The sequence below is a fragment of the Mastigoproctus giganteus genome, chromosome 6 (genome assembly GCF_048544385.1).
Source record: "Mastigoproctus giganteus isolate SK-2022 chromosome 6, ASM4854438v1, whole genome shotgun sequence".
NCBI lineage: Eukaryota > Metazoa > Arthropoda > Arachnida > Uropygi > Thelyphonidae > Mastigoproctus > Mastigoproctus giganteus.
This window is the reverse complement of record NC_143580.1, coordinates 237014604-237042101: the sequence shown is the minus strand read 5'-3', so window position 1 is coordinate 237042101 and position 27498 is coordinate 237014604. Positions and strand designations below refer to the sequence as shown.

Below are 27498 nucleotides of genomic sequence, written 5' to 3'. Positions count from 1 at the left end.
AGAAGGTGTAGGGGGCACAAAGATGAATCGGAATCACATAGCATTGCAGGGTCCGAAATGCCTTCATCATGCTGTAGAGGACGTTGAACGGGAGGTCGCGTGAACAGCGATCCCGCTGGAAGTCAGCATTTGCGAACCGTTTCTGTTGAAGAAACCAAGTAGCAAAAGTCCTCCGGAGTGGATAATCCGCAGGCTCCAATGATTGGACGCGTTGCAGATGGTATGAACTCATTTGGTTTGTTGACAGTATCCTCCATACAGTGGATTGGGAAATACCCAATCGTTGGCCTATCGCTTGAGTACTCGTACTCAGATTGCCTTCTGCAAGACGTAAGACATTCTCCTCATTGTCTGGCGTCCTCGTCGTTCGCTCTCGATTCATGGTACCTCTCGTGAAACAACCAGTCTCACGTAACTTTCTGTGCACACTTGCAAAAATCGTATGATGAGGAGCACGCCTGTGCGGGAAACGTTCCTGGTACAAGTGCAGAGCAGCACGCCCGTTACAGTCTGCAGCTCCATACGCGAGGTGCATGTCGGCCAGTTCAACGTTTGAATACTCGTCCATCCTACTGTCTCGGGAACTGGTTCGCAAATGCTGACTTCCAGCGGGATCGCTGTTCACGCGACCTCCCGTTCAACGTCCTCTACCACATGATGAAGGCATTTCGGACCCTGCAATGCTATGTGATTCCGATTCGTCTTTGTGCCCCCTACACCTCCTGCAAGTTTGTCGCACTGGTAGTGAATCACCCTGTACCTGTATAACATGGCACTTCTATAACATGGTTTTGCTCTAACACGATTGATAAATTGCCGCAATCCTCACACAACATGGTACTTAAATAACATGGTTTCGCTCTAACACAGTTGGAGAATTTCGGTAAACCTCGCATAACAGGATATTTTTGAGCTTTTGCACGGGGAAACCCTGCTTTTACATTGGATGTAATTTTTCAACATTTCCACTCTTTTTTGAATCCTCGCTGTTGACTATTGAACTTGTGCAAAAATCTACATTTCAAAGTTTTATTACTATTGGATAGCAACGCCAGGCCATCCAAACGGTGAAGTTATGTTCCTACCAACACATCTGTACTAGGTTAATACAACTTCTTTCATTCAGCTATTAGATCAATGCATTATATTCACCTTTAAAACTCATTACATCAGAAAATCGTTACAATGGATTTTGGAAAAAAATTATTCCGAATCTACTGAAGTAATGGAGGCATGGAAACATTTCTCAATTGTGGACTGTATCAGAATCATAGCTTTATCATTGAAAGAAGCAAAATCATCAACGTTAAATTTTTGTGGAAAAATGGATGACCAGTCAGTTCATTCAGGAAATATGGTTGAACTGGCAGAAAATGGAATCAGTGCAATAGTAGAACTTGCTACGTTGGTAGGAGGGGAAGGTTTTGATATGACTATTTTTCACAACGTGACTGAGTTAGTTGGGCTAAGGCGAGAGTAGCAGAGTGAAAAACCCCGAGTTTTTCATCCAGAAAAACTCAGGTTTTTCATCCAGCAAAACAGAAAATTGACCTGAGGACACATGCAATTTTATAGACATTATACACAGAGTAACATGGGCCTTAGTTTGTCGATGCTCTTAAAAAATTTAAAAAAAAACTATGATTACTGAAGACGTTCAAGAATACTGGTAGAAAAAGAAGCTGGCAAAGCAGATTTGATGGAAATGGTATTGGAGCTTGTTGTTATGGGAATTTAATGGTGCATAATCTACTATGGCTATAATGCGCCGGTATTGGAAGTAAAACCAAATAAATTCAGAGGACAGGAAGGAATAAAGTTAGCCGAGCAATTAGAATCTTATTTTTTGAATGCAGATTCTTGAATGAAAGGAGTCCAAAGTTCAAAAGAGAGCTTCAAAAATGCTTTTCCATAGGATGAAATTCACAAAGATTTATCAAGCAGAAGCAAACAAACCCAGATGACTGATTTTTTAAAGAGAACAGAAGATACATGAAACCTAGAATGGTGTATTTTTGTTAGTTTTATTACAATTTTGTTAACGAAATAGTGTATTTTTGTTAGCTATTGGAACGTAACTCCCTTTTTTGTACTTTTTCTTAGGCCCATATAACACGGTTTTGCACAACATGACATTTTAAAGGAACCTAACTACTGCGTTGTATGAGGGTTACCTGTATTTAAATATGCCACCATGAACAATGTGACTGAATATTAACTTTAAACAAATACACACACTTTCTTTATAGCAACAGATCCAAGTTTGATATTATAAGTGTTAATGCATTTTGCTTGGGGGAACCACAATTCAGCCAGGGAAAACAAACAGTGTTACACTTTCAAGTTTGGAAGTGGAATTTAAATCTATTTGCTTAATTTAAATTTGTCTTTGAAGTAATTTTATATCTAACCCTAAAAAAAGTATAAACTATATAAGCTCCACAAAAATCTATTTAAAACAGCCTACTACCAGCAAAAGATTCATGAAACTGCAAATATCACATGATCTATATTGCAGTATGATAGCAGACAGTGTCAACATGATTATGTGAAATATATCATAAGTTCCATTTGAAATTTTCTTATTTTTAGAGATTACAATAAAAAATGAATATAATTATAACCCAGATTTATTCACATTACTTCCAACCACAATGCACAGCAACCAAATTTCCTGAATGTTTCTATGGAATGTCATTAGCTAATTGATAAAACAGCCTGAAAGTAATTGACTTGTCCATATAAATTGGGGCAAATGTTCACAATAGTTTTACACAAATGTGCCAAAACTCTGACATAACTAAACCCTGATTGATGTAAAAAAAATTCCTAATTATTACAAAATTTGCTATAATCAAATATTGTATTAATAAGACAAACATCATTAAAATGTATCCAGAGACTTGCCTGATTACATGACACTAAACCTTTATCTTCAGAAGATCCAGGATCAATGATGCTGACATACTGAGAGATTTCCCCTAACAGTAGTGATGATTCCTTATGACTTCTCCAACTGCATAAAAGTAACATTTGTGCTGTGACAGCTCTTGTTTTTACTATATCAACAGTAAGACCAGTAGCATCATCATTGTTGTCACCATTTATATTAATCACAGCATTTTCAAATCGTCTGCCAATAGCATTCTGAAGAGTAGCTTGCAACCTCAGAACATTTTCTGAATATAAAAATATCCTTTTCAGTATACAATACCAAAACTTCTTAATGCAGTTAGAATTTTATTTTACTCATTGATTTTATTTTAGAATTTTACATGTGATTACCTTCACAATGAGTTGCAATGATATTGCACTACTTTGAATAAGTAACTCTTCACCATAGGAGAAGACTATTATTCTCAGCAGATGCCACCACCCAGACAGCTGTCATTGCAACACCAGGGTGCCTGCCCATCCACCAAAGAGGAGTCAATCAGCTCCGAAATGTGGCCGTCTGGGTGGTGGCATCCGCTGAGAATAAGTAACAATAGTCTTCTCCTATGCTGAAGAGTTACTTATTTGAGGTAGTGCAATATCATGGCAACTCGTTGTGAAGGTATTCACAATATGAGATATACATAATGATGCCAATCTTATAACTATTTAGTAGTTGGTTGTTATTATTTGGTTTTTAGGAACATTAGCAACTAAGGCCATATTGCCCCGGATATATGTGGTGGTTATTCCCTGACCTTTCCGTATCCTCTGTATTTGGTGGTGACGGGCTCGAACCACGGTCTAATCAAGAAGCGTGTGCTACGCACTGCTGCTCCTTCCCACCTGGCTACGGAGGCGCCCTTTAGTAGTTAGCTGTAAGGATATCTGATGCATTTGCACTAACTTGTAAACAAGAAATGTAAACAACTTTTGAATAAATGAATGCCTACAGACATGAAATCACAAGTAACATTCTTTATTCTATGCATTGAATTGCTATCTGTTAATAAATGGTAATTCTATTTGAAGGTATATAGAAGAATACCCGTAAAACTAAGAATGTGCATGCACATTGCAAGCAATTAAAACTGTCTAAAACAGAACAGCATGCATTTCTGGTGAAGCATTTGTGGTGAAACATTATCTTAATATAATCATTGAAAATTGCTCAATAAGATTTTTGTCAGCAATTTTGATGTTATAAGACATGATCGAAACCTCTCAACAATTTTCAGGAAGACTAAGACTCTGATATGAAACTGAACAAACTGCTTCTGTTTTGAGACATGCCATTTATATAGAGAGGAATGAAGATTTTCCTATTAAAATCCCATTGACAAAAAGACTGTGTTAATTTGTATACCAAGCCAATTTTATGTCTAAATAAATTAAACCAATAATACGAACCAGGAAATGAAAACCTATCTGAAAACACACTCACAATAATAAGCAAAACCTTCCCAGTAATATGGACTAAAACCATAAATGCACAAACTCACAGAACATGGACCTAGTATTTAACTCATTCTCCCATAAACCAAAAAAGCAATCAAAATTAAAAAAGGAAGAAGCAAAGTACCTTGGATTACTGGGTTATTTTTTAGCCATGGCTAATACTACCATTGCATTACTTCAAGAGTAATAGTAGTAGAAGTAGTAGTGGCATGTGATGCAAGAAACCAAGTGTATGAGCTTAGGCAGCATCAGCCTAAAAAAAAAAAAAAAAAAAAAAATCACACCATTCCCTCCAAATGCCTGTCCAGTTCCTCCTTAAATTTATTTAACCTATCAACTTATACAATGACAAATGGAAGTTTGTTCCAGCAATTAACCACCTGCTGGCTAAAGGCAAATTTCTGCACATCTATTCTACATCTGTCTTTTCTTAATTTGAATTCATGCCCCCTTAGGTTCGTAATCTGAACAAATGGAAGGATCCCATCAGAATTCAGCGTGCTCAACCCATTCAAGGCCTTATACACCTCAATCAGATCATCGCACAGGTGCCTAGTCTCCAGCCACTGAAATTTCCAGACCTTAAGCCTCTCTTGGTAAGATGATCCCTTAATTCCCCTCACCAATCTTGTTCCCTTCTCTGTACATGCTCAAGAAAATCTACATCCTTCCTAAAATGAGGCCTCAAGATCTGTATGCAGTACTCAATGCGTGGCCTGACCATTGCCTTATCATCATCATCATCAGCCATTTAAAATCCACTGCAGGATGAAGGCCTCTCCAGCAACTTTCCAGTTCCTTCTGTTTTGAGCACTGGCCATCCATTTACTACCCAAAAACTCATGAAATTCATCTATCCATCTCCGCCTTTGTCTTCCAGGTTTTCTTCTAGCTCCTCTTGGGTACCATTCTGTTATTTTCTTAGTCCATCTGTCATCATTCCTTCGAGCTATGTGTCCTGCCCAAGACCATTTTAGTTCTTTAGTTTTGATAAGAATGTCCTTTACTTGAGTTTGCTGCCTAATCCATGTGTTTCTCTTCTTATCTAACAGTCTGATTCCCAATATAATTCGTTCCATTCTTCGCTGTGTAGTTCTCAGCTTCTCTTCCATTCTTTTGGTGAGTGCCCAAGTTTCATTTCCATAAGTCATGGTGGGGAGTATACATTGATTCATTATTTTACGTTTCAGACAAACTGGGATATTGCTCTTCAGTATGTGACTATATTTCCTGAATGCTATCCATCCAAAATTTATTCTTCTCTTGACTTCCAGCCATTTATCATTATTACAGCTAATAACTTGTCCCAGATAAGTATATGACTCCACCTTTTCAATTACTGCTCCTTCAATCATTATTTCCCTTTCCGTGGCATACTTGTTCATCATTACTTTTATTTTAGCCATATTCATCTTTACTCCAAAATCCTTACTAACTGTGCATAACTGATTAAGATTTTCCTCTAATTCTTTGGGATCGTGGCTTATGACCACAATGTCATCTGCAAATCGTAAATGGCTTATGTACTCTCCGTTCACATTGACTCCTTTCTGCGACCAGTCTAATCTTCTGAAAGCTTCCTCAAGGGCAGCAGTAAAAAGCTTCGGAGATATTGTGTCTCCTTGTCGAACACCTTTCTCAATTTTAAATTTGCCTACTCTCTTTGTCTAGTCTAATAATGGAGGTAGTGGTCTTATATATTTTCTTCAAAATCGTAATATATGGGATATCTATGCCTTGTCTTTCCAGTGCCTGAAACATTGCCTTATGCTGTATGGAGTCTAATGCCTTTTCATAATCCACAAATGCCACGCATAATGGTGTTTTATATTCATTTGCTTTCTCCATTAGCTGTGATATTACGTGAAGGTGATCCATAGTTGAGAATCCTGTCCTAAAGCCAGCTTGCTCTTTCGGTTGATTCTCATCAAGGATTCTTTCTAATCTGTTAGTAATGACCCTTGTGAACAACTTGTAGATGTGGGATAACAAGCTAATCGGTCTATAATTTCCAATTTCTGATTTATCTCCTTTCTTATGCAGCAAAACTATGATTGCATTATTCCACTGCTTAGGCGTCACACCTTTTGTAATGCACTTTGTGAAGAGCCTTGACAGTTTTTGTGTTATGTCTCTTCCTCCCAATTTTAACAACTCTACAGTAACTTCATCTTCCCCCGGGGCTTTCTGATTCTTCATTTTCTTCAATGCATGTTCTACCTCATCAGGAAGAATATCGGGTATGTCGTATGTGTTGCTACTTTGCAATCCATCTTCCCCACTGCTGGCATCATTCCCCTGCTCCTTGTATAATTCTTTATAGTAGTCTTCTGCTATTTGAATTATGCCTTCTCTGCTGTTTATAAGTACACCATTGCTATTCTTCAGTTTCAGTATCATTTCTCTTTCTGTATTACTGCTCATGGATGCTGATTTAAATCCTTTGTTTTCCCTTAATGCTTGTTCTACTTTTCTTGTGTTAAATCTTCCTGTGTCCTCTCTGAGTCTCTTTCTAATGGCTGTGCATAACTCAGTATACTCAATTTTCTCCCTGTCAGTGTTTTTCTTGCTTTTCATTTGTCGTCTTTGGTTCATCACGACAAGTGTTTGTTGACTAATTTTTTCTTTGGATTTCTTTTTCCCTATAGGTTTCTTGGGCTTTATCACTTTCAGAAAGTTGTAATATTCCTCGTCGATATCTTCGTCCTGAGCAGTCTGCAGAAGCTCAAACTTGTTCTTAAGGTACATACTGCTTTTTCTCCTCCTTTGTTATCTCAAAGACCTTTGTATTATTTACTCGAGTCAGTTTTTTCCTTTCCTTTCCTACATCTATATCAAGTGTACATCTCACCATTCTGTGATCACTTCCAACATTTACCTTATTCAGGACGGTAACATCATTCACAATATATCTTCTGTTAGTGAGGATGAAGTCGATTTCATTAGTTGTTAATCCATTTGGACTCTTCCATGTCCACTTTCTGTTCACAATTTCTTGAAAAAAAAAAAAGTGTTCATTACTGACAGTACTTGAGATTCAGCAAATTCCACAAGTCTTTCACCTCTTTTATTTCTTTCACCAATTCCAAAATTTCCTATAGTTCCTCTTTCTGCGCTGTTTTGCCTTTTTCCAACCTTAGCATTGAAGTCCCCCATAATAATAGTGTAGTGGGTTTTCTGCTCATCTAGAAGACTCTCAATTTCGGTGTACATTTCTTCGACCTCTTCTTCATCATGGCTCGATGTTGGTGCATAAATCATTATAATCTTTAGTTTGTACCTCTTAGAAATCTTGAGTATTAGTCTTTGACACCCTTGGTGATGTACTTTTGAATTCCAAAATGTTGTTTTTAAAATCTTTATGGACTAGAAACCCAACTCCACCTTCACTCCTTTCACTGTTTCCATTGGTGTACAGCAGATTTCCACTTGATAAACTTATAAGTGATTCATTTCTTCTTCTTGTTTCAGCCAAACCGATGATATTCCAATTCACATTTTCTAATTCCTTTTCCAGCTCTAATATCCTGTCTTCACTGATGAGTGATCGTACGTTATAACAGGCCAAGTTCAGTTTCCGTAAATGGCAGCCTGATCATACCCAGAGATTCTTAGAACACTCTGCTTCCACTCTGATCCTCTCGCTGCCGTAACAGGGAGAGCGAAAGCTGCTGGGGACTGAGGGCCATTTGTATTGTTCTGCTCCCATATGTTGGAGGGTTTGGTCTTTTCCCCTTCACGCTGACCAGGCATCTTGAAGAGAACCACTCTACACATTCGTTGCCATCTAAGTGACATAACAGAGCTTACCATCGAGAAGGTGTGCATGAGTGGATTTTAGGGAGGCAGGCCAACCGGACTTCTCCTAAATCTTCTGTAATAGAGAGATATTGGATCCATTAGTGTTTTAGGCTGAGTGTCTGATAACACACAGGATACCTGTTCCCCTCTAAGCCCCTTATTGCCTTCTATTGCCTTATACAGAGGGATAATCACCTCCTTTTCCCTGCTAGCAAAATTCCTATATATCATTGACAAAACCCCATGACCTACCCTGGCAGCCTGTCTACATTGCTCAGAAAACTTTATATCTGACTGCACAATTACTCCCAGGTCTTTTTCATTTTCTACCACCTTAAGTGTTGTACCACACAGTTGGTACGTTTCTCTCGGGTTACTTCTACCCATATGTGCTACTTTGCATTTGTCAAGGTTAAACTTCAGTTGCCACTTCTTAGCCCATCTCCCCAAATTATCCAGATCCTGTTGCAGGAGCACACTGCCATTAACAACCCTGCCAACCTTTGTATCATCTGCAAACTTTGACACTAAGCCTGATATACCTTCATCAATATCATTGACAAATATACAAATCAACAGAGGACCCAACACTGAACCCTGTGGGACTCCGCTAATAACATTAGTCCAGGAAGGGCAGCACCCATTAATTACCATCCTATGTCTTCTCCCACTCAACCACCCTTTCATCCATTGTAGCAACTTACCCTTAATACCATTCTGCTCCAATTTGTACAAGAGTATTCCATGCACAACAGTGTCAAAAGCTTTCCTGAAATCCAAATATATGATATCAAAATTATTTTTTGCATCCAGTTCCTTTGTAACCACATCCTAATATCCTATCAAATTTGTCAGACAAGATTTTCCCTTAACAAACCCACGCTGTGTCTGAATTATTGCTGCAGTCTTGTCTAGATGATCCTGCAATGCATCTTTAACCAGTGACTCCATTATTTTACCCAGAACAGAAGTTAAATTAACTGGTCTGTAATTACTCGTGTCACCCTTCGATCCCCCTTTGTGAATTGGGGGATACATTTGCACATCTCCAGTCCATGGAGGGTAATTAATGGGTGCTGCCCTTGATGTACACTTGCTATAGATGTAGGAAAGGAAAGGAAAAAACTGACTCGAGTAAATAATACAAAGGTCTTTGAGATAACAGAACAGGAGAAAAAGCAGTATGTACTGGAACTTAAGAACAAGTTTCAGCTTCTGCAGACTGCTCATGACCAAGATATCGACGAGGAATATTACAACTTTTTGAAAGTGATAAAGCCCAAGAAACCAATAGGGAAAAAAGAAACCCAAAGAAGAAAAAATTAGTCAAGAAACACTTGCCATGATGAACCGAAGATGACAAATGAAAAGCAAGAAAAACACTGACAAGGAGAAAATTGAGTATACTGAGTTATGCAAAGCCATTAGAAACAGACTCAGAGAGGACATAATTAGATTTAACACAAGAAAAGTAGAAAAGCATTAAGGGAAAACAAAGGATTCAAATCAGCAGCCATGAGCAGTAATACAGAAAAACAAATGATACTGAAACTGAAGAATAGCGATGGTGTACTTATAAACAGCAGAGAAGGCATAATTCAAATAGCAGAAGACTACTATAAAGAATTATACAAAGAGCAGGGGAATGATGCCAGCAGTGGGGAAGATGGATTGCAAAGTAGCAATACATACGACATACCCGATATTCTTCCTGATGAGGTAGAACATGCATTGAAGAAAATGAAGAATCAGAAATCCCCGGGGGAAGATGGTTACTGTAGAGTTGTTAAAATTGGGAGGAAGAGGCATAACACAAAAACTGGCAAGGCTCTTCACAAAGTGCATTAAAAAAGGTGTGACGCCTAAGCAGTGGAATAATGCAATCATAGTTTTGCTGCATAAGAAAGGAGATAAATCAGAAATTGGAAATTATAGACCAATTAGCTTGTTATCCCACATCTACAAGTTGTTCACAAGGGTCATTACTAACAGATTAGAAAGAATACTTGATGAGAATCAACCGAAAGAGCAAGCTGGCTTTAGGACAGGATTCTCAACTATGGATCACCTTCACATAATGTCACAGCTAATGGAGAAAGCAAATGAATATAAAACACCATTATGCCTGGCATTTGTGGATTATGAAAAGGCATTTGACTCCATACAGCATAAGGCAATGTTTCAGGGACTGGAAAGACAAGGCATAGATATCCCATATATTCTTCTTCTTCTTCTTCTTCTTTGGTCCTTAGCTGGCAGCTGGGGGAGGCGGTTGGCCACACAACCAGTATGCTGCTGTAGGTGCCGCAGGGTTTCGGACTTGCTCTGTGATGTTCTTCCATACCTTACGATCCATGGCTTCAGTCCTGGCCTGGTTAAGGTCGAGACGTTGGCTCTTCAAGTCATCTTCCACTTGCTTGGCCCACGTTTTCCTAGGCGCGGTCCGTTGGATGCTCCATTGGGTGGGTCGTTGTCTCCAAAGGAGTGTGGATGGTATTCTGTTCGTGCCCATTCTACATACGTGGCCAAACCATCTGAGCCTTCGCTTCTGGATTTGGTCGGCAATGGTTGGTTGCTGTTGGCATCTGGCGCGGATGGTATCATTAGTGATGGGGTCGCGAAGAGAGATGCCCAAGATCTGCCGCAGGCATCGCATTTGGAATACCTCAAGTTTGTTCAAATCTAACTTGAGACAAATCCATGTTTCCGATCCGTAAAGAAGAATGGGCAGGATCAAAGTCCGGAAGAGTCGGATTTTAGTCTTTGTGGAAATGTTGGTCCTCTTCCACAGACACCATTTGAGCGAGGCGAACGCAGTGGCCGCCTGTCCAATTCTGCTGTGGATTTCCATGGTGGATGCAACTTTCTTCTCCTGGACCAGCGACCCAAGGTATTTAAAGTCCTGCACTTGCTCGATCTGGACGCCTTCGAGATAGATGGTGGCTTGCGACCCATCTGTTGTCAGGGCCTTTGTCTTACCAGCATTGATCTTCAAACCGTATGGCCGGGCAATGCGGGCAATGTCGTAGAGGATGTCCGTGGCTTCAGCGTCGTTATCGGCAAGGATAGCACTATCATCAGCAAACATCAGGTCAGTCACATAGCGATCCTTGTCATATTGTATGCCCTGTCTGTTTCTGAATGCTTGCCTCATAATGGCGTCGACCACGATGTTGAAAAGCAACGGGGAGGCTACATCCCCTTGGCGGACTCCAGTTTGGATGGTAAATTCCTCAGATAAATCGTTCTGGATGTGCACCTGGCTGGTTAAACCGTTGTATGCAGTTTGGAGGAGTGTGATGACTTTTCGAGGTACATGTTCATCCTCTAGTAGTTTCCATAAGGCAGGCCGGTGGACACAGTCGAAAGCAGACTTAAAGTCAATGAAAACAATGACGGTTCGCTGTCCACACCGGATCCTCTCCTCCATCAGCTGACGAATGGCAAAGATTTGATCACAGCATCCTCGCCCGGGTCTAAATCCTGCCTGTTCTTCTCGACTGGTTTGCTCGCGATGTTTTTGCAGTCTTGACTGGATGATCTATATATTACGATTTTGAAGAAAATATATAAGAACACTACCTCCATTATTAGACTAGACAAAGAGAGTAGGCAAATTTAAAATTGAGAAAGGAGTTCGACAAGGAGACACAATATCTCCGAAGCTTTTTACTGCTGCCCTTGAGGAAGCTTTCAGATGATTAGACTGGTTGCAGAAAGGAGTTAATGTGAACGGAGAGTACCTAAACCATTTACGATTTGCAGATGACATTGTGGTCATAAGCCAAGATCCCAAAGAATTAGAGGAAAATCTTAATCAGTTATGCACAGTTAGTAAGGATTTTGGACTAAAGATGAATATGGCTAAAACAAAAGTAATGATGAACAAGTATGCCACAGAAAGGGAAATAATGACTGAAAGAGCAGTAATTGAAAAGGTGGAGTCATATACTTATCTGGGACAAGTTATTAGCTGTAATAATGATAAATGGCTGGAAGTCAAGAGAAGAATAAATTTTGGATGGATAGCATTCAGGAAATATAGTCACATACTGAAGAGCAATATCCCAGTTTGTCTGAAACGTAAAATAATGAACCAATGTATACTCCCCACCATGACTTATGGAAGTGAAACTTGGGCACTCACCAAAAGAATGGAAGAGAAGCTGAGAACTACACAGCAAAGAATGGAACAAATCATATTGGGAATCAGACTGTTAGATAAGAAGAGAAACACATGGATTAGGCAGCAAACTCAAGTAAAGGACATTCTTATCAAAACTAAAGAACTAAAATGGTCTTGGGCAGGACAGATAGCTCGAAGACATGATGACAGATGGACTAAGAAAATAACAGAATGGTATCCAAGAAGAGCTAGAAGAAAACCTGGAAGACAAAGGCGGAGAGGGATAGATGAAATTCATGAGTTTGTGGGTAGTAAATGGATGGCCAGTGCTCAAAACAGAAGGAACTGGAAAGTTGCTGGAGAGGCCTTCATCCTGCAGTGGATTGAAAATGGCTGATGATGATGAGTCCGTGGGGACCTCCCCTGAGTCCAAGGATGCTCTCGTAATTATGGCTAAGCATTTGCTTAGTTGCTTTGCTGCTTCCTTTAATATAACTGGATAGATCCCATCCACCCCAGGTGCCTTTTTTATGTTTAACTTCAACAATTTCTCCTCCACTTTGCTCTCAGTTATTACAAAATCATTAAGCACCCTGCTACAATTTGATAACCTTCTGCCATTTTCAAACCTTAATAATTCCTCATGTGTGAATGTAGATGCAAAATACTCATTCAGTTTGTTTGCTATCTGAGCAGGATCATTAACAGTCGAACCATTGATATCAAGTGGACCAATCAGATTCATCCCCTTCCTTTTAGAGTTTTTATAAGTAAAGAAATCCTTGCTGTTTTTCTTAGCATCTTTTGCCAAAGATTTCTCGTAATCTGCCTTCACCTGCCTAACCTCCTTTATGACCTGATTATAGACTAGCTTATATCTGCCATAGGCTTCTGAGTCGCTTGATAATTTATATGCATCCCATGCATTTTTCTTCTCTGTCAAGAGTGTCATTAGATCATTTGATAACCATTTAGGCTAAACCTTGAACAATATTTTTTAATAGGTATGAAACTTTTAGTAGCATCCATGCTTAATTCCTTGAATGCTTCCCACTTAGAATTTACTGTTGGTAACAGTTGATTTCACTGCACAGAATTTAAAAACTGTCTGAGACCACTGTACTCACCTTTATGGAAGCAAAAACTCTTTCCTTTACCCCTGATGGTAATTATATCTTTAAGTAAATCCCACATCAGTACACTGTGATCACTGCCACTTAGTGGTTTCTTTATCTGCAGATTCTTAATACATGGACAATATATGTGAGGTCATTAACAGAAGCAAAAACCTAAGTATCGTTTACTACCAGAAAAGTGAAGCCAACTTAAGTTGTAAACATTGAAATCATTGAAGAAAATTAATTCACTCTTAGAAGAGGAGTTGGAGTGGAGAAAAATTAAGCTTCAAAGAAAACAAGAGTTCCAAGTAATCAGTGAGTTGTGAAAGCAACAGATACAACAAAAGAATTTGGCCGAATGGGGGTAAAGAGATTTTGAGACAAAGCAGATCTCAGACATTTCGGATCTTCCCTTTTTGATGGAAATCTCTGAAAAGGAACATTGGAACAGATGCATGCAAAAGTAACACCTTTAAAGAGGAAAGGAAATCAAAGAGCAAATAATTCTGAAAATGAGATGTGTAGTGGTTGAGGCAACTGATAATTTGAGACCACCACAAAAAGTAAGTGGGACTTGGTAGATTGTATGTGAAAATGAACATTCTTAAAATTATAACTGAGACAACATATATTCGTGAATGAAAATGAATGAATTAGAATGAATATGAAATGAATTAGAGTTTTTCTGGAAGGTTTAGTTCTTTTTTCATATAAGTTTGTTCATTAATAGTAGTTTGGATAATTGCAAAACATTAATATTGATAAGGAGAATATGTAAAAGTGATCACAGTCATTAACAAATATTTATTTGTTGTAGTACCTAAACACAATAAACATAATGTAAAATGTAATGTTGTAGTACTTTATCAGAAAAAAAAAATTCATTGAGAAATGTTAATTTGACTTCCTACCTTAAAAGGTTTAGCTAAATGAATGGGTGCTACAGTATCCAGCCCCGCTCACTCACATTACAAAATGGAGCCCAACTACAGCGAAGTTAACAGATACTTATTTCAACTTATTTGTTGGCTTAATCATTCATTTTTTGTAGACCTGATCCCAGGTCTTAACCGTCCCCTCACACGACCAATTAGGAAGATTTTATTTTATATCTGCCTTAAATTTTTAAAGATTCATAGAAATAGTTACAAAAATTCAGTTTCATACCAGAATCAGTATCCATGGGAAGATGGCCTTCTGGAGATGAGCTGCAAACAACTGGTTCTACAGTCCTTGTAACAACAAAAATAAGGGATATTAAAGAGCAAAGAAGATGACGCCAGTGCTGTAGCAACGATGGTTCTGAAATTAATCTAAAATAAAATGTAAGATAAACAAAATGATGTCAGAAGATAAAAAATACAGAAATAAAAGAAAATAATAAGAAAGTAAAAAAATCCTTGCAAAAATTAAATTCAGTCTAATATACCATCAAAATAAAATGAATATATAAATAAATCATATGATTTATTTATATATATTAATATAAATTGTAGTAGGCGGCTGCAGAGCTTACAGACTATGAGAGGCTCTTTTGAGCCTCTCATAGTCTGCGAGCTCGGTGGCAGCCTATTACAGCAGTCACCTACCTAAATGCTATCCCTTCCTTCTCCCTATCCATTTCTCCCCCCCCCTCTTGACTGCTCTCTTCCTCTCCCTCATTACCCTTTGCACATACCCTCAAACCACACCTGCCTCCTCTGTGACCTCATGCACCTTATGTACTTGAAGGTCAACTACACACACATAAAAACCAGTGCTTTCCAGTGCTCAGCTAGTTAATAAAGGCTACATGCAGTAGCCGAAAACTACAACGTTGTGTTCCTTGTGCTAAATTTAATATATGTATTTATCTTTTGAATATCTGTGCCTTGTGTTATATCAAACACAATGTGTTCGATTGATTTTTAATTATTTCATACTGTAATGTAAGATTTTTCAATCATTTTCGTTTTAATTTCTGGAGAATATCATACAGAAGTTTTCTACGTATCATACTGAGGTAAACGTCTCTTCTTCTTTTCCAAACAAGATAAGAGTTTACACTCCTTTGGAGAATGCAGTAGTAAACTGCAGCCAACTCAATCCAGTGCAGGATGGAAGCCTACTCAACGATTCATGTTGAGAGCAAATGGACCATAATCTGCCACACTGGTCCAATGCAGATTGGCAGATCGACCATATATAGCAGTCAGGGGCTTGAATCCTGGTCTACTCAAAGAGCGTGTGCTACTGCACTCCCGGTCCTAACCACTGGGCTACAGAGGCCTCTAAAGAGCCTCCAAATCATTGCATAATAAAAACTGAGAGAATTAGTGTTTCTCTCAATTTTTAATCCTGCAAGCAATGTTAGCCCTCATGGAAAAACTGTCACAAGTCCATACCACAGCAATTCTATTAAACAGGTAAGCAAACATTTTTCATCAGGAAAAAATGTGAAAAATAGGCAGATCATTGGATGCAGATTCCAAATTTGTTTTCTGTTTTCTTCTAGCACATCTAGTTTTTGTGGCAAGACCAATTACATGAACATGGTGAGACTGATTATACCACTCACATTCAGCAAACCTACATGAATAAAATTACTGACTTATTATTATACAGAGTATTTCAAAAATGGTCAATAATTTAAAGGTGAAAAGTACAAACTAAAATAAGAAAAAAAAGTCCCAGTAAACATTGGACTGCAAATGAACTGTTTTCGAGATAATGCACATTTTCTGTTAAGCTCTGCCACTGACTATGGGAGCACTAGTTTATCAAAAAGCTGTGAATGCTTTGCTAAGGGTAGTTTTATTAAACATAAGATAATACATTTTCAATTTTTGGTTTCAACACCACAGGAGTTTACAGATGTTACAAAAGGTGTTCAAATGCTGTCCTTACATCTGTACCCAGCTTTGCAGTCTTCTCTGCATTGAGTTGTGAATCCTCTCAGGCATTCCTGGATCATTTCTGATTTCCTGAAAGGCTCCTTCAATCCAATGCTAAAATTCCTCAACTGTGTTAATGTCAGAAGTGTATACCAAGCTTTTTACATGACCCCAGTACAGTTCACCTTTAAATTATTGACCATCACTTTTTAAACACCCTGCATATTCATATTTATATAATTATTTCAATATTTTGTAATTTAATTATAACTTGTTTCAGGTAAGATCTGGAATTAATGAATTTACTAGAAACAAATCTTAATGAAACATTCATTGTCATGCCTCGAAAGTATAAAAATCGCTCCAATAAATTGTGCTGGGTGCACAGCCCTTTCCTAGCTAAATTACAACAGTGTATAATCATGATGGATATTTGGTAAATTGCCAAGTTACACTTTGGCTGTCCTCTAAGTGCCTAGAATAAGGTGTGGGCATCATATGTTAAGGCAGCGTTTCCTGAACTTTTTTAGTCATGGAACACTTTTCATCTCACAATATATTTACGAACACTTGCGAAACACAACTTTAGCGGGAACTGTTTGCTAATATTTTATTACATTAGTACAACGCACTGGGAATCAAGAGCATCTTTATTTCCAACACATGTAAAGTTGAAATTCAAATAACTGTCATCATACTTTCGGTTTGGTCTTTTATTAGTTTGTTCCTGTTTTTTCACTTCGGATTTTTGGAGAACAAAAGGCTGCAATTGTTCATCCTCACTTTGAAGTGTGACAATATTGTGTTCTTTTTCATCAACCACAATTGCAATACAGTCAGTCCTCATATAACACGTGTTTACACTACACAAATTCGATCATACACGATTTATAAATAGGGGAACGATATCGTGTTTAACATGAACTGAATTCGCTTATGTACGATTCGCCTTTGTGTTTACAAGAAATGGCAGTCAAACGCAGAATCACCCCCAACTGAATGCAACACGATAGAAATGAAGAGAAGATTCTGAAAATGTATTTATGGTTTTTTATATCAGTGAAGGGGAAACGCATTTTACCATAATAAGGTAAAAACCACACAATTCCGACTATCGGTATTATCGCAAATGCAATTAGATAGAGTTTACTACCAGTTTATAACAGATTCCACTAGCAGAAACGCAACTGGAAATTGTTTTTATTGTTTTATGGTAGTAACCCCCAGAAGTGTGATTTAGTAAAATGTGAGGTGTTAATAGTGTATCTCTGCCTTTACGGTGTTGTTTATTCAGTTGCTACAAGCACGCAGCTTTGTTTATGTGTATCAAACGTGCCTCCTCATTTTTTAATTGTGCTTTATTCCGTAAAAATGAGTAAAATACTTAAAAGATGTGAAAAGGAAGCGTCCTGGTGGAGACACTGCAGATTCAGAGAGAAAAAAAAGCAATATCGATAAACAGAGGCAGACTGTGTCAAAAATTCTTACCCGGGAAAATTTGTAGTGGCTTCATACTATGGTTTATGGCCAAAATCACACCGGCCTCCAGCCCACTGGAGTTTCCCCGGTAAGGCTTATGGCCAGTCCACCTCTGTCCACAGAGAAAAAATATGAAATTGTGAAACGCTTTAAGCAAAATGAAAGACCATGTGATATTGCATGTGCTACAGGCCTAAATGAGGCAACGCCAAAATTAGAAAGATGCATAAAAACAAATTTCATAGCAGGAACAACTCAAAGTGTAATTAAAATCCATTAGATCAAGACACAAAGAATTGGAAGAGATGGAACAGCTGTTATCTGTTTCGATAGAAAATCAAACAAAAAACAAGTTTGCTTACGATAGAAGCAAAAGCATTAGCAATATTTTATTATGTAATAGTCGTAATAAAATACGTAAGTACTTTATTACGACTAGTAATGTTTTGGTTACAAATGTGTGTTCAATCTTGGGTGGTCGGCACCTAACCCTATTTTTCCCACAGGGCTTGTTGTTTATATTGCATGATTTTGCATTGCACGAGAGTTTTTTTTGATGTGGTTACAAAGGAACTGGATGCAAAAAATATTTTTGATATCATATACTTGGATTTCAGGAAAGCTTTTGACACTGTTGTGCATGGAAGACTACTATACAAATTGAAGCAGAATGGTATTAAGGGTAAGTTGCTACAATGGATAAAAGGATGGTTAAGTGAGAGAAGACAGAGGGTAGTAATCAATGGGTGCTGCTCTTCATAGATTAATGTTATTAGTGGAGTCCCACAGGGTTCGGTGTTGGGTCCACTGTTGTTTTGTATATTTATCAATGATATTGATGAAGGTATATCAGGCTTAGTGTCGAAGTTTGCAGATGATACAAAGGTTGGCAGGGTTGTTAATGACAGTAAAGGCAGTGTGCTACAGGATCTAGATAATTTGGGCAGATGGGCTAAGAAGTGGCAACTGAAGTTTAACCTTGACAAATGCAAAGTACTGCATATGGGTAGAAGTAACCCGAGAGAAAAGTACCAACTGTGTGGTACTACACTTAAGGTGGTAGAAAATGAAAAAGACATGGGAGTAATTGTGCAGTCAGATATAAAGTTTTCTGAGCAATGCAGACAGGCTGCCAGGGCAGGTCATGGGGTTTTCTCAATGATATATAGGAATTTTTCTAGCAGGGAAAAGGAGGTGATTGTTCCTCTGTATAAGGCAATGGTCAGGCCATGCCTTGAGTACTGCGTACACGTCTGGAGGGCTCATTTTAGGAAGTATGTTGATTTGCTTGAGCGTGTACAGAGAAGGGCAACAAGATTGGTGAGGGGAATGAAGGGATCCTCTTACCAAGAGAGGCTTAAGTCCTGCAAATTGCAGTGACTGGAGACTAGGCACCTGCACGGTGATATGATTGAGGTGTATAAGGCCTTGAATGGGATGAGCACGCTGAATTCTGATGGGATCCTTCCACTTGTTCAGATTACAAACCTAAGGGGGCATAAATTCAAATTAAGAAAAGACAGATGTAGAATAGATGTGCGGAAATTTGCCTTTAGCCAGCGGGTGGTTAATTGCTGGAACAAACTTCCATCTGTCGTTGTGGAAGTTGATAGGTTGAATAAATTTAAGGAGGAACTGGACAGGATTTGGAGGGAATGGTGTGATTTTTTTTTTTTTTTTGGCTGATGCTGCATAAGCTCATACACTTGCTTTCTTGCATCACATGCCACTACTACTACTACTATACAACTATCGTGCTATTCGAGGACTGATTGTATTAGTACTTGCTCTCATTTTAAAGTTCTTTTTTTCAACCACAAATCGATGGTCATTTATTTTAATAATAATATTTATTAAAACATGTACTCCGAGCTAAATTGCATACAAATGGTATATCGGATCACTACATTGGTACTTTTTCATAGATGTCTACACATACTTCTATGTGCAAAAGCCTGCCAAAATAAAGTGTTCCGTGGTCTGTTTCAGTATTAGTCAATGCCAGTATATTAATCATCTTCATCATCAGTAATTCAGCCTTGTGACTCGTCAGTTCCTCTGATGAGCTGTCTCTATCTTTGTCTCTCCTGTGCCGTTTGTTTTAGTTCCTCAAAGTTTTGAAGTCCTGCTTCATCCAGCAATGTCCTGATGAAGATCTTTTTTGGTCTACCCCTAAGGCATTTTCTCTCCACAGTCCCCTCCATTGCATCCAGAGAAGCAATGCATCATGTTGAATCACGTGGCCCACCCATTTTAGTCTAGTTGATCTTATTCTACCTCATCCTTTGTTCTTGGATGTCTTAATACTTCCTCATTTGACACTTTTTCAGTTTTTTCCATCCTGTGCCAGAACCTCCTCAATTCTCTTTTTGTCTCTGTTAGAATCCATGTCTCTGATGCATATAGTGCCCACTGACCAGATATACATCTTTATTATCTTCTTCCTAATTTCTAGTGACATCATCTGTGTAATCAAGGCCAGTTTATTCTTGAATGAGTGGTTTGCCATTGCAATTCTGGATTGAATCTCAGTTTGACATGAAATGTCCTGTGCAAATAACTGCCCCAGATACCTAAAGTGCTCTACTCGTTCTATTCTTACTCCATCGATCTCAATTTGGACGGGTATTAACTTTTATCAATTATCATTGCCTTAGTTTTTTCATTCTTCTTCATTTATCTTCATTCCATACTTCAGCGCTTTCTTATTTAGTCTTTTGATTATTTTTTGCAGCGTATCAGGGCGACCTGTTATTATGGCCTGATCGCGTGCAAACTTAATAGCCCATACGTACCTATTTTAACCCCCCACTTCTTATTCCCAAGTGCCTCCTTTATTATCACTTCGGCAAAAGCACTGAACAAACCAGGTGAAAGTAAGTATCCCTGTCTTACTCCCTTTTTAACTTTAGCTTTTTCTGTTAGTTCTCCCCTCACTCTTATCACCATATTTTGTCTTATAGTCATAGATCAGACCAATAATCTTCTACTTGCATCCGATTTTGTCAAGCAATGGGAACAGTTCTCTCCAGATTACTCTATCAAATGCCTTCTCGTAATCCACAAAACACACAGAGGGGTTCTTCCCATGTTATACACTTTCTCACCCAACGTTTTCAACGTTCCAAAGCATGTCTCGTCAATCTGCCTCTGTAAAAACCACGCTGTGAACCATCCAGAAATTGTTCGATATGACTATCCATATGAACTTTGATAACTTTCAGCAGAATCTTGAATGCATGGGTAATAAGATTTATAGTTCTGTAGTCTTGGCATATTGTTGGTGACATCTTGGGTATGGGGATTATGATTAATGTGCAGAAATCCTCCGGCCAATGCTCATCCCTGTATACAGTGCTGGATTAAAGCAACTGGAGGCCCTGGGCTAGGAGACCGTGGGAGGCCCAAAATTAATAGCATCTGATCATGAGAAACAAACCCTCGTTCTATTCTTTATCTACTCAATGAAAGTAGAATATTGTTGAAATTTTATTACTGATAAAAAGATTGTTTATAAAATTATAACCTTTAATAAGTTTACTAAAGTATAAAATTGATGAAGTCGTCCACACAGTACATTCATAGGGAAATCATAGCTACGTTATAACATTACACTATATACAAAGTCAGAACAGTTTATATCGAGCATTTTTTTTTTTTTGGATGCAAACTTATCAATTATATCATTAAAATCAGTAAGTTGCGGCTTATCAATTCTAAGCAGAAAATGCTTAGATCAGACAGCCGATCTTGGGACATTGTTGATCATAGTTCATTCTTTATTGTCTAGAAAATGATCTTTCGCCAGTACAGTTAGTAACGATTAAACACAGGAAAAACCTGAAAATTATTTCCACATTTGGAAAATCTGTCCCAATTTTCTCCTAGAATATTATTTGATACATATCTTGGTAGATGAAATTTTCTTTTTCAGGGTGAGCTTGTTTGGCGTACAGGTGGAAATGCAAGAGTTCATCGACTAGACTAATTAGCATTAGTAGAGGCATACGATGCAAGAAAGCAAGCTTATGCAGCATCAACCAAAAAAAAAAAAAAAAAAACACACTCCGATTTGACCCCTCTGTTTGTTCCAATACCTGTACAGCTCAGCCTTAAATTTATTTAGGCTATCAACTTCCACAACAAAAGATGGAAGTCTGTTCCACCAATCAACTATCCGCTGGCAAACGTCCGCACATATATCCTACAACTATCTTTCCTCAATTTGAATTTATGCCCTCTCAGGTGATTATTCTGAGCATGAGGAAGAATCCCATCAGCATTAAGCATGCTCAAACCATTCAAGGCTTTATACACCTCTATCAGATCACCTCGCAGGTGCCTAGTCTCCAAACACTGTAATCTGCAAAACTTAAGTCTTTCTTTGTAAGAGCAACCCTTTGTTCCATTTACTAATCTAGTTGCCCTTCTCTGTACTCATTCCAACAGCTCTACATCCTTTTTAAAACGAGGCCTCCAGACCTGTATACAGTACTCAAGGTGTGGCCTGACCATTGCCTTATACAAGGGGATAACACCTCCTTTATCCCTGCAAGAAAAATTCCTGTATATCATTGACAAGACACCATGAGCTACTCTTGCAGACCGTCTGCACTGCTCAGAAAACTTCATACCTGCCTGCACAATTACCCCCAAGTCCTTTACATTCTCTACCACTGTCAGTGTAGTACCACAGAGTTGACATGTTACTCTGGGGTTGCTGTTTCCCCATATGTAGTACTTTAAATTTGTCAATGTTAAACTTCATTTGCCACCTCTCAGCCCATCTGCTCAACTTTTCTAAATCCTGCTGCAGCAGGTACTGTAATTAATGTCATTAACAACCCTGCCAAACTTCGTATCGTCTGCAAACTTGGACATTACGCCTGATATACCATCATTAATATCATTTATAAATACAGAAAACAACAATGGACCCAACACTGAACCCTGAGGGACTCCTCTAATAACATTAGTCCATGAAGAGCAGTGTTCATTGATTACCACTCTCAGTCTTCTCCCACTCAACCATCCCTTTTTCCATAGCAGCAATTTTCCTCCAATGCTGCACTGCTCCAATTTGTGCAGAATTCTTCCATGTGCAACAGTATCAAAAGCCTTTCTAAGATCCAAATATATGATATCAAAGTTATTCTCTGCATCCAGTTGCTTTGTGACCACATCATAGTATCCAATCAAATTGGTCACGCAAGACTTTCCCTTAACAAAACCATGCTGTGTCCAAGCTATAACTGAAGTCTTGCCTAGATGATCCTCCAGTGCTTCTTTAACCAGTGCCACCATTAATTTCCCTGGAACAGAAGTTAAATTAACAAGTCTATAACAAGTCATCCTCCTTTGTGAATTGGAGTCACATTTGAACATCTCCAGTGCACGGGTACTTCCCCTGATTCCAAGGAAGCTCTCATGATTATGGCTAAGTGTTTGCTTATTCCTTTTCTGCCTCCTTTAATATAACTGGATAGATCCCATCCACCCCATGTGCCTTTCTTATGTTTATCTTCAACAATTTCTCCTCCATTTTCCTCTCAGTTATTACAAAATCAACTAGCTCACTGCCTGAGTTTAGTTCACCTCTGGCATTCCCCTCCCTAATTAACTCCTCATGTGTGAATGTAGATGCAAAATACTCATTTAGTTTGCTAGTCACCTGAGCAGGATCATCAACAGTTGAACCATCGGTATCCAGTGGACCAATCTGATTCATCCACTTCCTTTTAGAGTTTACATATAAAGAACACTTTTCTGTTTTTCTTTGCCTTTGCCTGCCTAACCTCCTTTGTGACTTGGTTACAAACCAGCTTATATCTATTGTAGGCTTCCATGTCACCCATTAATTTATATGTATCCCATGCATTTTTCTTCTCTATGACATGTCTCATTAGTTCATCTGACATCCATTAGGCCTAAACCTTGAACAATATTTCTTAGTTGGTATGTAAAACCTAGTAGCTTCCAAGATTAATTCTTTGAATGCTTCCCATTTTGAATTTGCTGTTGGTAACATCATCAGTTGGTCCCACCATATAGATTTAAATACTATCTGAGACCTCCATAGTCGCCTTTATGAAAGTAACTACGTAACTATGACTGTCCCCTTCCCTTTACCCTTGATGGTAGTTACTTCTTTGAGTAAATCCCACTTCAGCACACTGTGATCACTGCCACCTAGTGATTCCTTTATCTGCAGATTCTTAATACATGAAGAATCACTACTGATAATCACATCAAGAGTATTACTCCCTCTAGTTGCCTCCCGAATATGCTGATGTAGAAAACAATCATCCAATAAATCCACCAAAGCCTTGCTAGTGTGAGTGACCAACCCACAAATTCCAGTCAATATCCAAGAAATAAAATCCCCTATTATAAGACTCTCTGATTTACTGGCCCACTCTATTTCCCTGTACAGTTTTTGTTATACTCATCACAGTCATTAGGCCTATAACACACTCCTACTCTTCTTTTTGCTTTTCCAGTGCTTATGTCACACCAAACAGACTCGACACGCACTGTTCAGCCATGTCGAGTGGCTGTGCTTCCTTGGATTTTATGTTTCCTAACTACTAGTATAACCCCTCTTCCCTTCCTATACTGTTTATCCTTTCTGTACACATTGTACTCCCCAAATTCCATTTCTGCGTTCCTTATATCTGTGTGACACCATGTCTCTGATATCCCAACAATTATCTGCCTTTGATGTTTTGACCAACAACTCAAATTCATCAAATTTACTTACCAAACTCCTAGTATTGGTGTATATGCAAGTATACATGCACCTGTTCCCATTCTTAAGTAACCTAACACAACCCATGTGTTTCCTTGTACCGCAATGACTCCCAGCAGTCTCTGAAATACCCTGCATCTTGTTTTCCAGGCTGCTGCTCATTCCAATAGAAGCAGTGCAAGAATCACTTTCGCCTCTGCCAGTAGCCACTGGCAGAGGCGAAAGTGATTCCAGTGGCTACTGTTAATCTATTAGTCTGTGAACCCCCCCCCCCCAAGCTAGCATCCAAAGGTCAGCATCCTTTGGATACTCTTGCATCAACGTTTCAACGCCATTGTGAATCTGTTCTTTGGTTGCTTGCAGGTTCACCAAAAATGAAATATTGCCAGTTACAGTCCTATACACTGTTGGACTTCTGTCTAGGTTGGCTTCAAGAGCATCCATAACAAGGATAAATGAATTTACTCTAAACTTGTCTCTTGGAGACAGTTCATATAAGGCTTCGGGTGCTGTCCCATCATTGTTTTGTTTTTTTTTGTACTCTCTGCCTTCTTTTGACTGTTTTGTACTCTACATCCGGTAGAGTAAATTTTGCTTGCTGATCAATTTCATCAAAATTAGCCCGAATGTTTGATACGAATTGCAATAGTGAGCTGTAAATATTTGCACATGTGCTCAATGAAATTTGTGAACTTTGGAGTGCCTTGTTAACTTTATGAAATTGATCTAGCAAATTTGTCCAAAGGTGGTTAATGAATTCAAATTCTTCCATTTTCTGCAGATTTTCAGCCTGTTGTCTAGTATCTCCTTTTTCAGTTTCATCACAATAAATATGACTGAGGGCTTCAACAATGTTAGCATAACTTTCGCTAATAGTTGCAGTAACTTTGGTGTGAGCCTCCCATCTTGTGTCTGATAAATGTTTAGGAACTTTTGACTCAGGAGGCAAGAAATTTTTTAGCACTGCCCATCTTTTTAGAAGCTGAGAAAAAACAATAAAGCTCATTTATTGTGCCAAAAATATTCACTGCATTCAGGCACGAATCAACTGCGGTTCGTCCAACTAGATTTAGGGAATGTCCAGCACATGGAATAAACTTTGCAAACTTATTCCTTTCCAGAATTTTTTGTTGAATGCCATCATACTTTCAGCCATATTGGCTGCATTGTCATATGACTGTCCTCTACATTTACTGAAATCTATTTCAAGTTCACTGAAGTAGTTCAGTATCAACTCAGCCAAATACTTTCACCAGTATGGTCTTTCAGTTCAAAAAAATGCAGAAAGCATTCAACTAGTAATCCATCACTAGGAGAAACATATCTAACAATGGCAGTAAGTTGATCAATATGGGAAACATCAGGGGTTGAATCGACTGATAAACTAAAATAACTTGCTTGTTTGGTGTCGCTCAGCATTGAGTCTCGAACTTTATTAGCCATCAACTGGATACCCTCTTCATATATGGTTTTGGATAAGTACGATGGCTGATCAGAGCCTTTACCCCCATAATGATTTATGTGATCCTTAAATCTTTATCTTCTATTATTTCTAAATTGCCTGTGAGGATATGTTGATGGTCTGTATTGATAAATGTTTTGTACCTGGTATGGTTGCAGTACCAATTTTGTACTTTTTCTAACTTGTTTTTTTTTTTGAATTTGGGTATCATATACAGGTAGGACCCATTTTACGACATGGTTAGGTTCCAGCAAAACAGGGTCGTAAAATGAAAAGTCATAAAAAGACCAAAAGACCAAATTATAATGTAATTGAATGAGATAGGTTCCAAAATTCCCAAAATTTTTCCAATTATGCACTAATATTCTGATCTTTATAAATAATTAAATATTTTAAACATTTAATGCACATTTTATTTATACTTATATATAAAATAAAATTTTACTTTGGTCCTGTGGAGTCATCACTTGAGTACATATTTACTCAAGTGATGACTCCACTACCCGTTTCGTCCACATTAAAAACTAAATCACGGTGGTAGTTGCCTTCGTCTATTAAGCGTTTAAATTCAGAAGGATACTCTTCCACCACTGCAACGTCAGCACTAGCAGCCTCACCAGACACTTTCACATTGTGAATTTTACAACAGTTTTTAAACTGATGAAACCACCCTTTGCTGACCGTAAATGTTTCAGTGCCACCAGACTCCCCTCACATATTTTGTCAAATAACGACTTTTCCTTGTCCAGAATTACCACCTGTGTAACAGGAATGTCATTTTGGTCCATATCATCAACCCACAACACTAACAATTTCTCCATTTTTTCCATTGTCTCACTGCATTAATAAGTTGTTCTGGAGGATGACAAACTTGTTATACCTGTGTGTGTGTGTGTGTGCGCGCACGTTTTATTTTATCAACATTGTTCATAATCGTTGATAGAGTAGAAGGTGCTAAACTCAATGCCTTACACACATCCAACCAATGTTTACCAGACTTTTTGTGACGATCACATCCATTTTCTCCTTAATTGTTAGTGTTTAACACTCTTTTTGCACCCCCCGACAGAGAAACTGTCCTACGCTTAGAGCTCATGGTTACACAAAAATTATTATTAATGAGAAATAACACTATGTAACCCATTAACAATTGAGGGAAAATTCACAACGAAACGAACATGGCACACTGAATGTAAACAACTCTTGGCGTAGCTATCATTCCACCCACAATGCACCACGAAAAACAAAAGAAACGCCTAGTGTGTGTTTGGACTTGCAGGTGTTGCTGCAACGTGTTACTGAGTTGTGATTTTTTTTTTGCTATTTTCAATTTTTTCAGGTAATAATTTGAAACAGTCGTTAATGTGAAAAGTCGTAAAATGGACCATCGTAAAACGGGACCTACCTGTATAGGAATGGAATATTAGTATTGTCTATCCTATTGTTTGATCTTTTATGTATTGCTAGTATCTTGTTCAGTGTGCTTCTCATATTATTAC

At 38.3% G+C, this 27498-nt stretch overlaps 1 protein-coding gene across 1 annotated transcript in view; it reads right to left on the bottom strand.

Annotated features, from left to right (window-relative positions):
• The window catches only part of LOC150085111 (tRNA (32-2'-O)-methyltransferase regulator THADA-like), a 184464-nt gene extending 157644 nt beyond the window's left edge, over positions 1-26820 (bottom strand). Inside the window, exons 1-3 of the mRNA XM_090376467.1 lie at positions 26681-26820; positions 14605-14750; positions 2908-3179 (exon numbers count right to left, since the gene is read on the bottom strand). Of these exons, the coding sequence (XP_090232593.1) occupies positions 2908-3179; positions 14605-14750; positions 26681-26820 (558 nt within the window). The remainder of the gene's footprint in view (positions 1-2907; positions 3180-14604; positions 14751-26680) is intronic.
• Between the last annotated feature and the right edge of the window lie 678 nt (positions 26821-27498).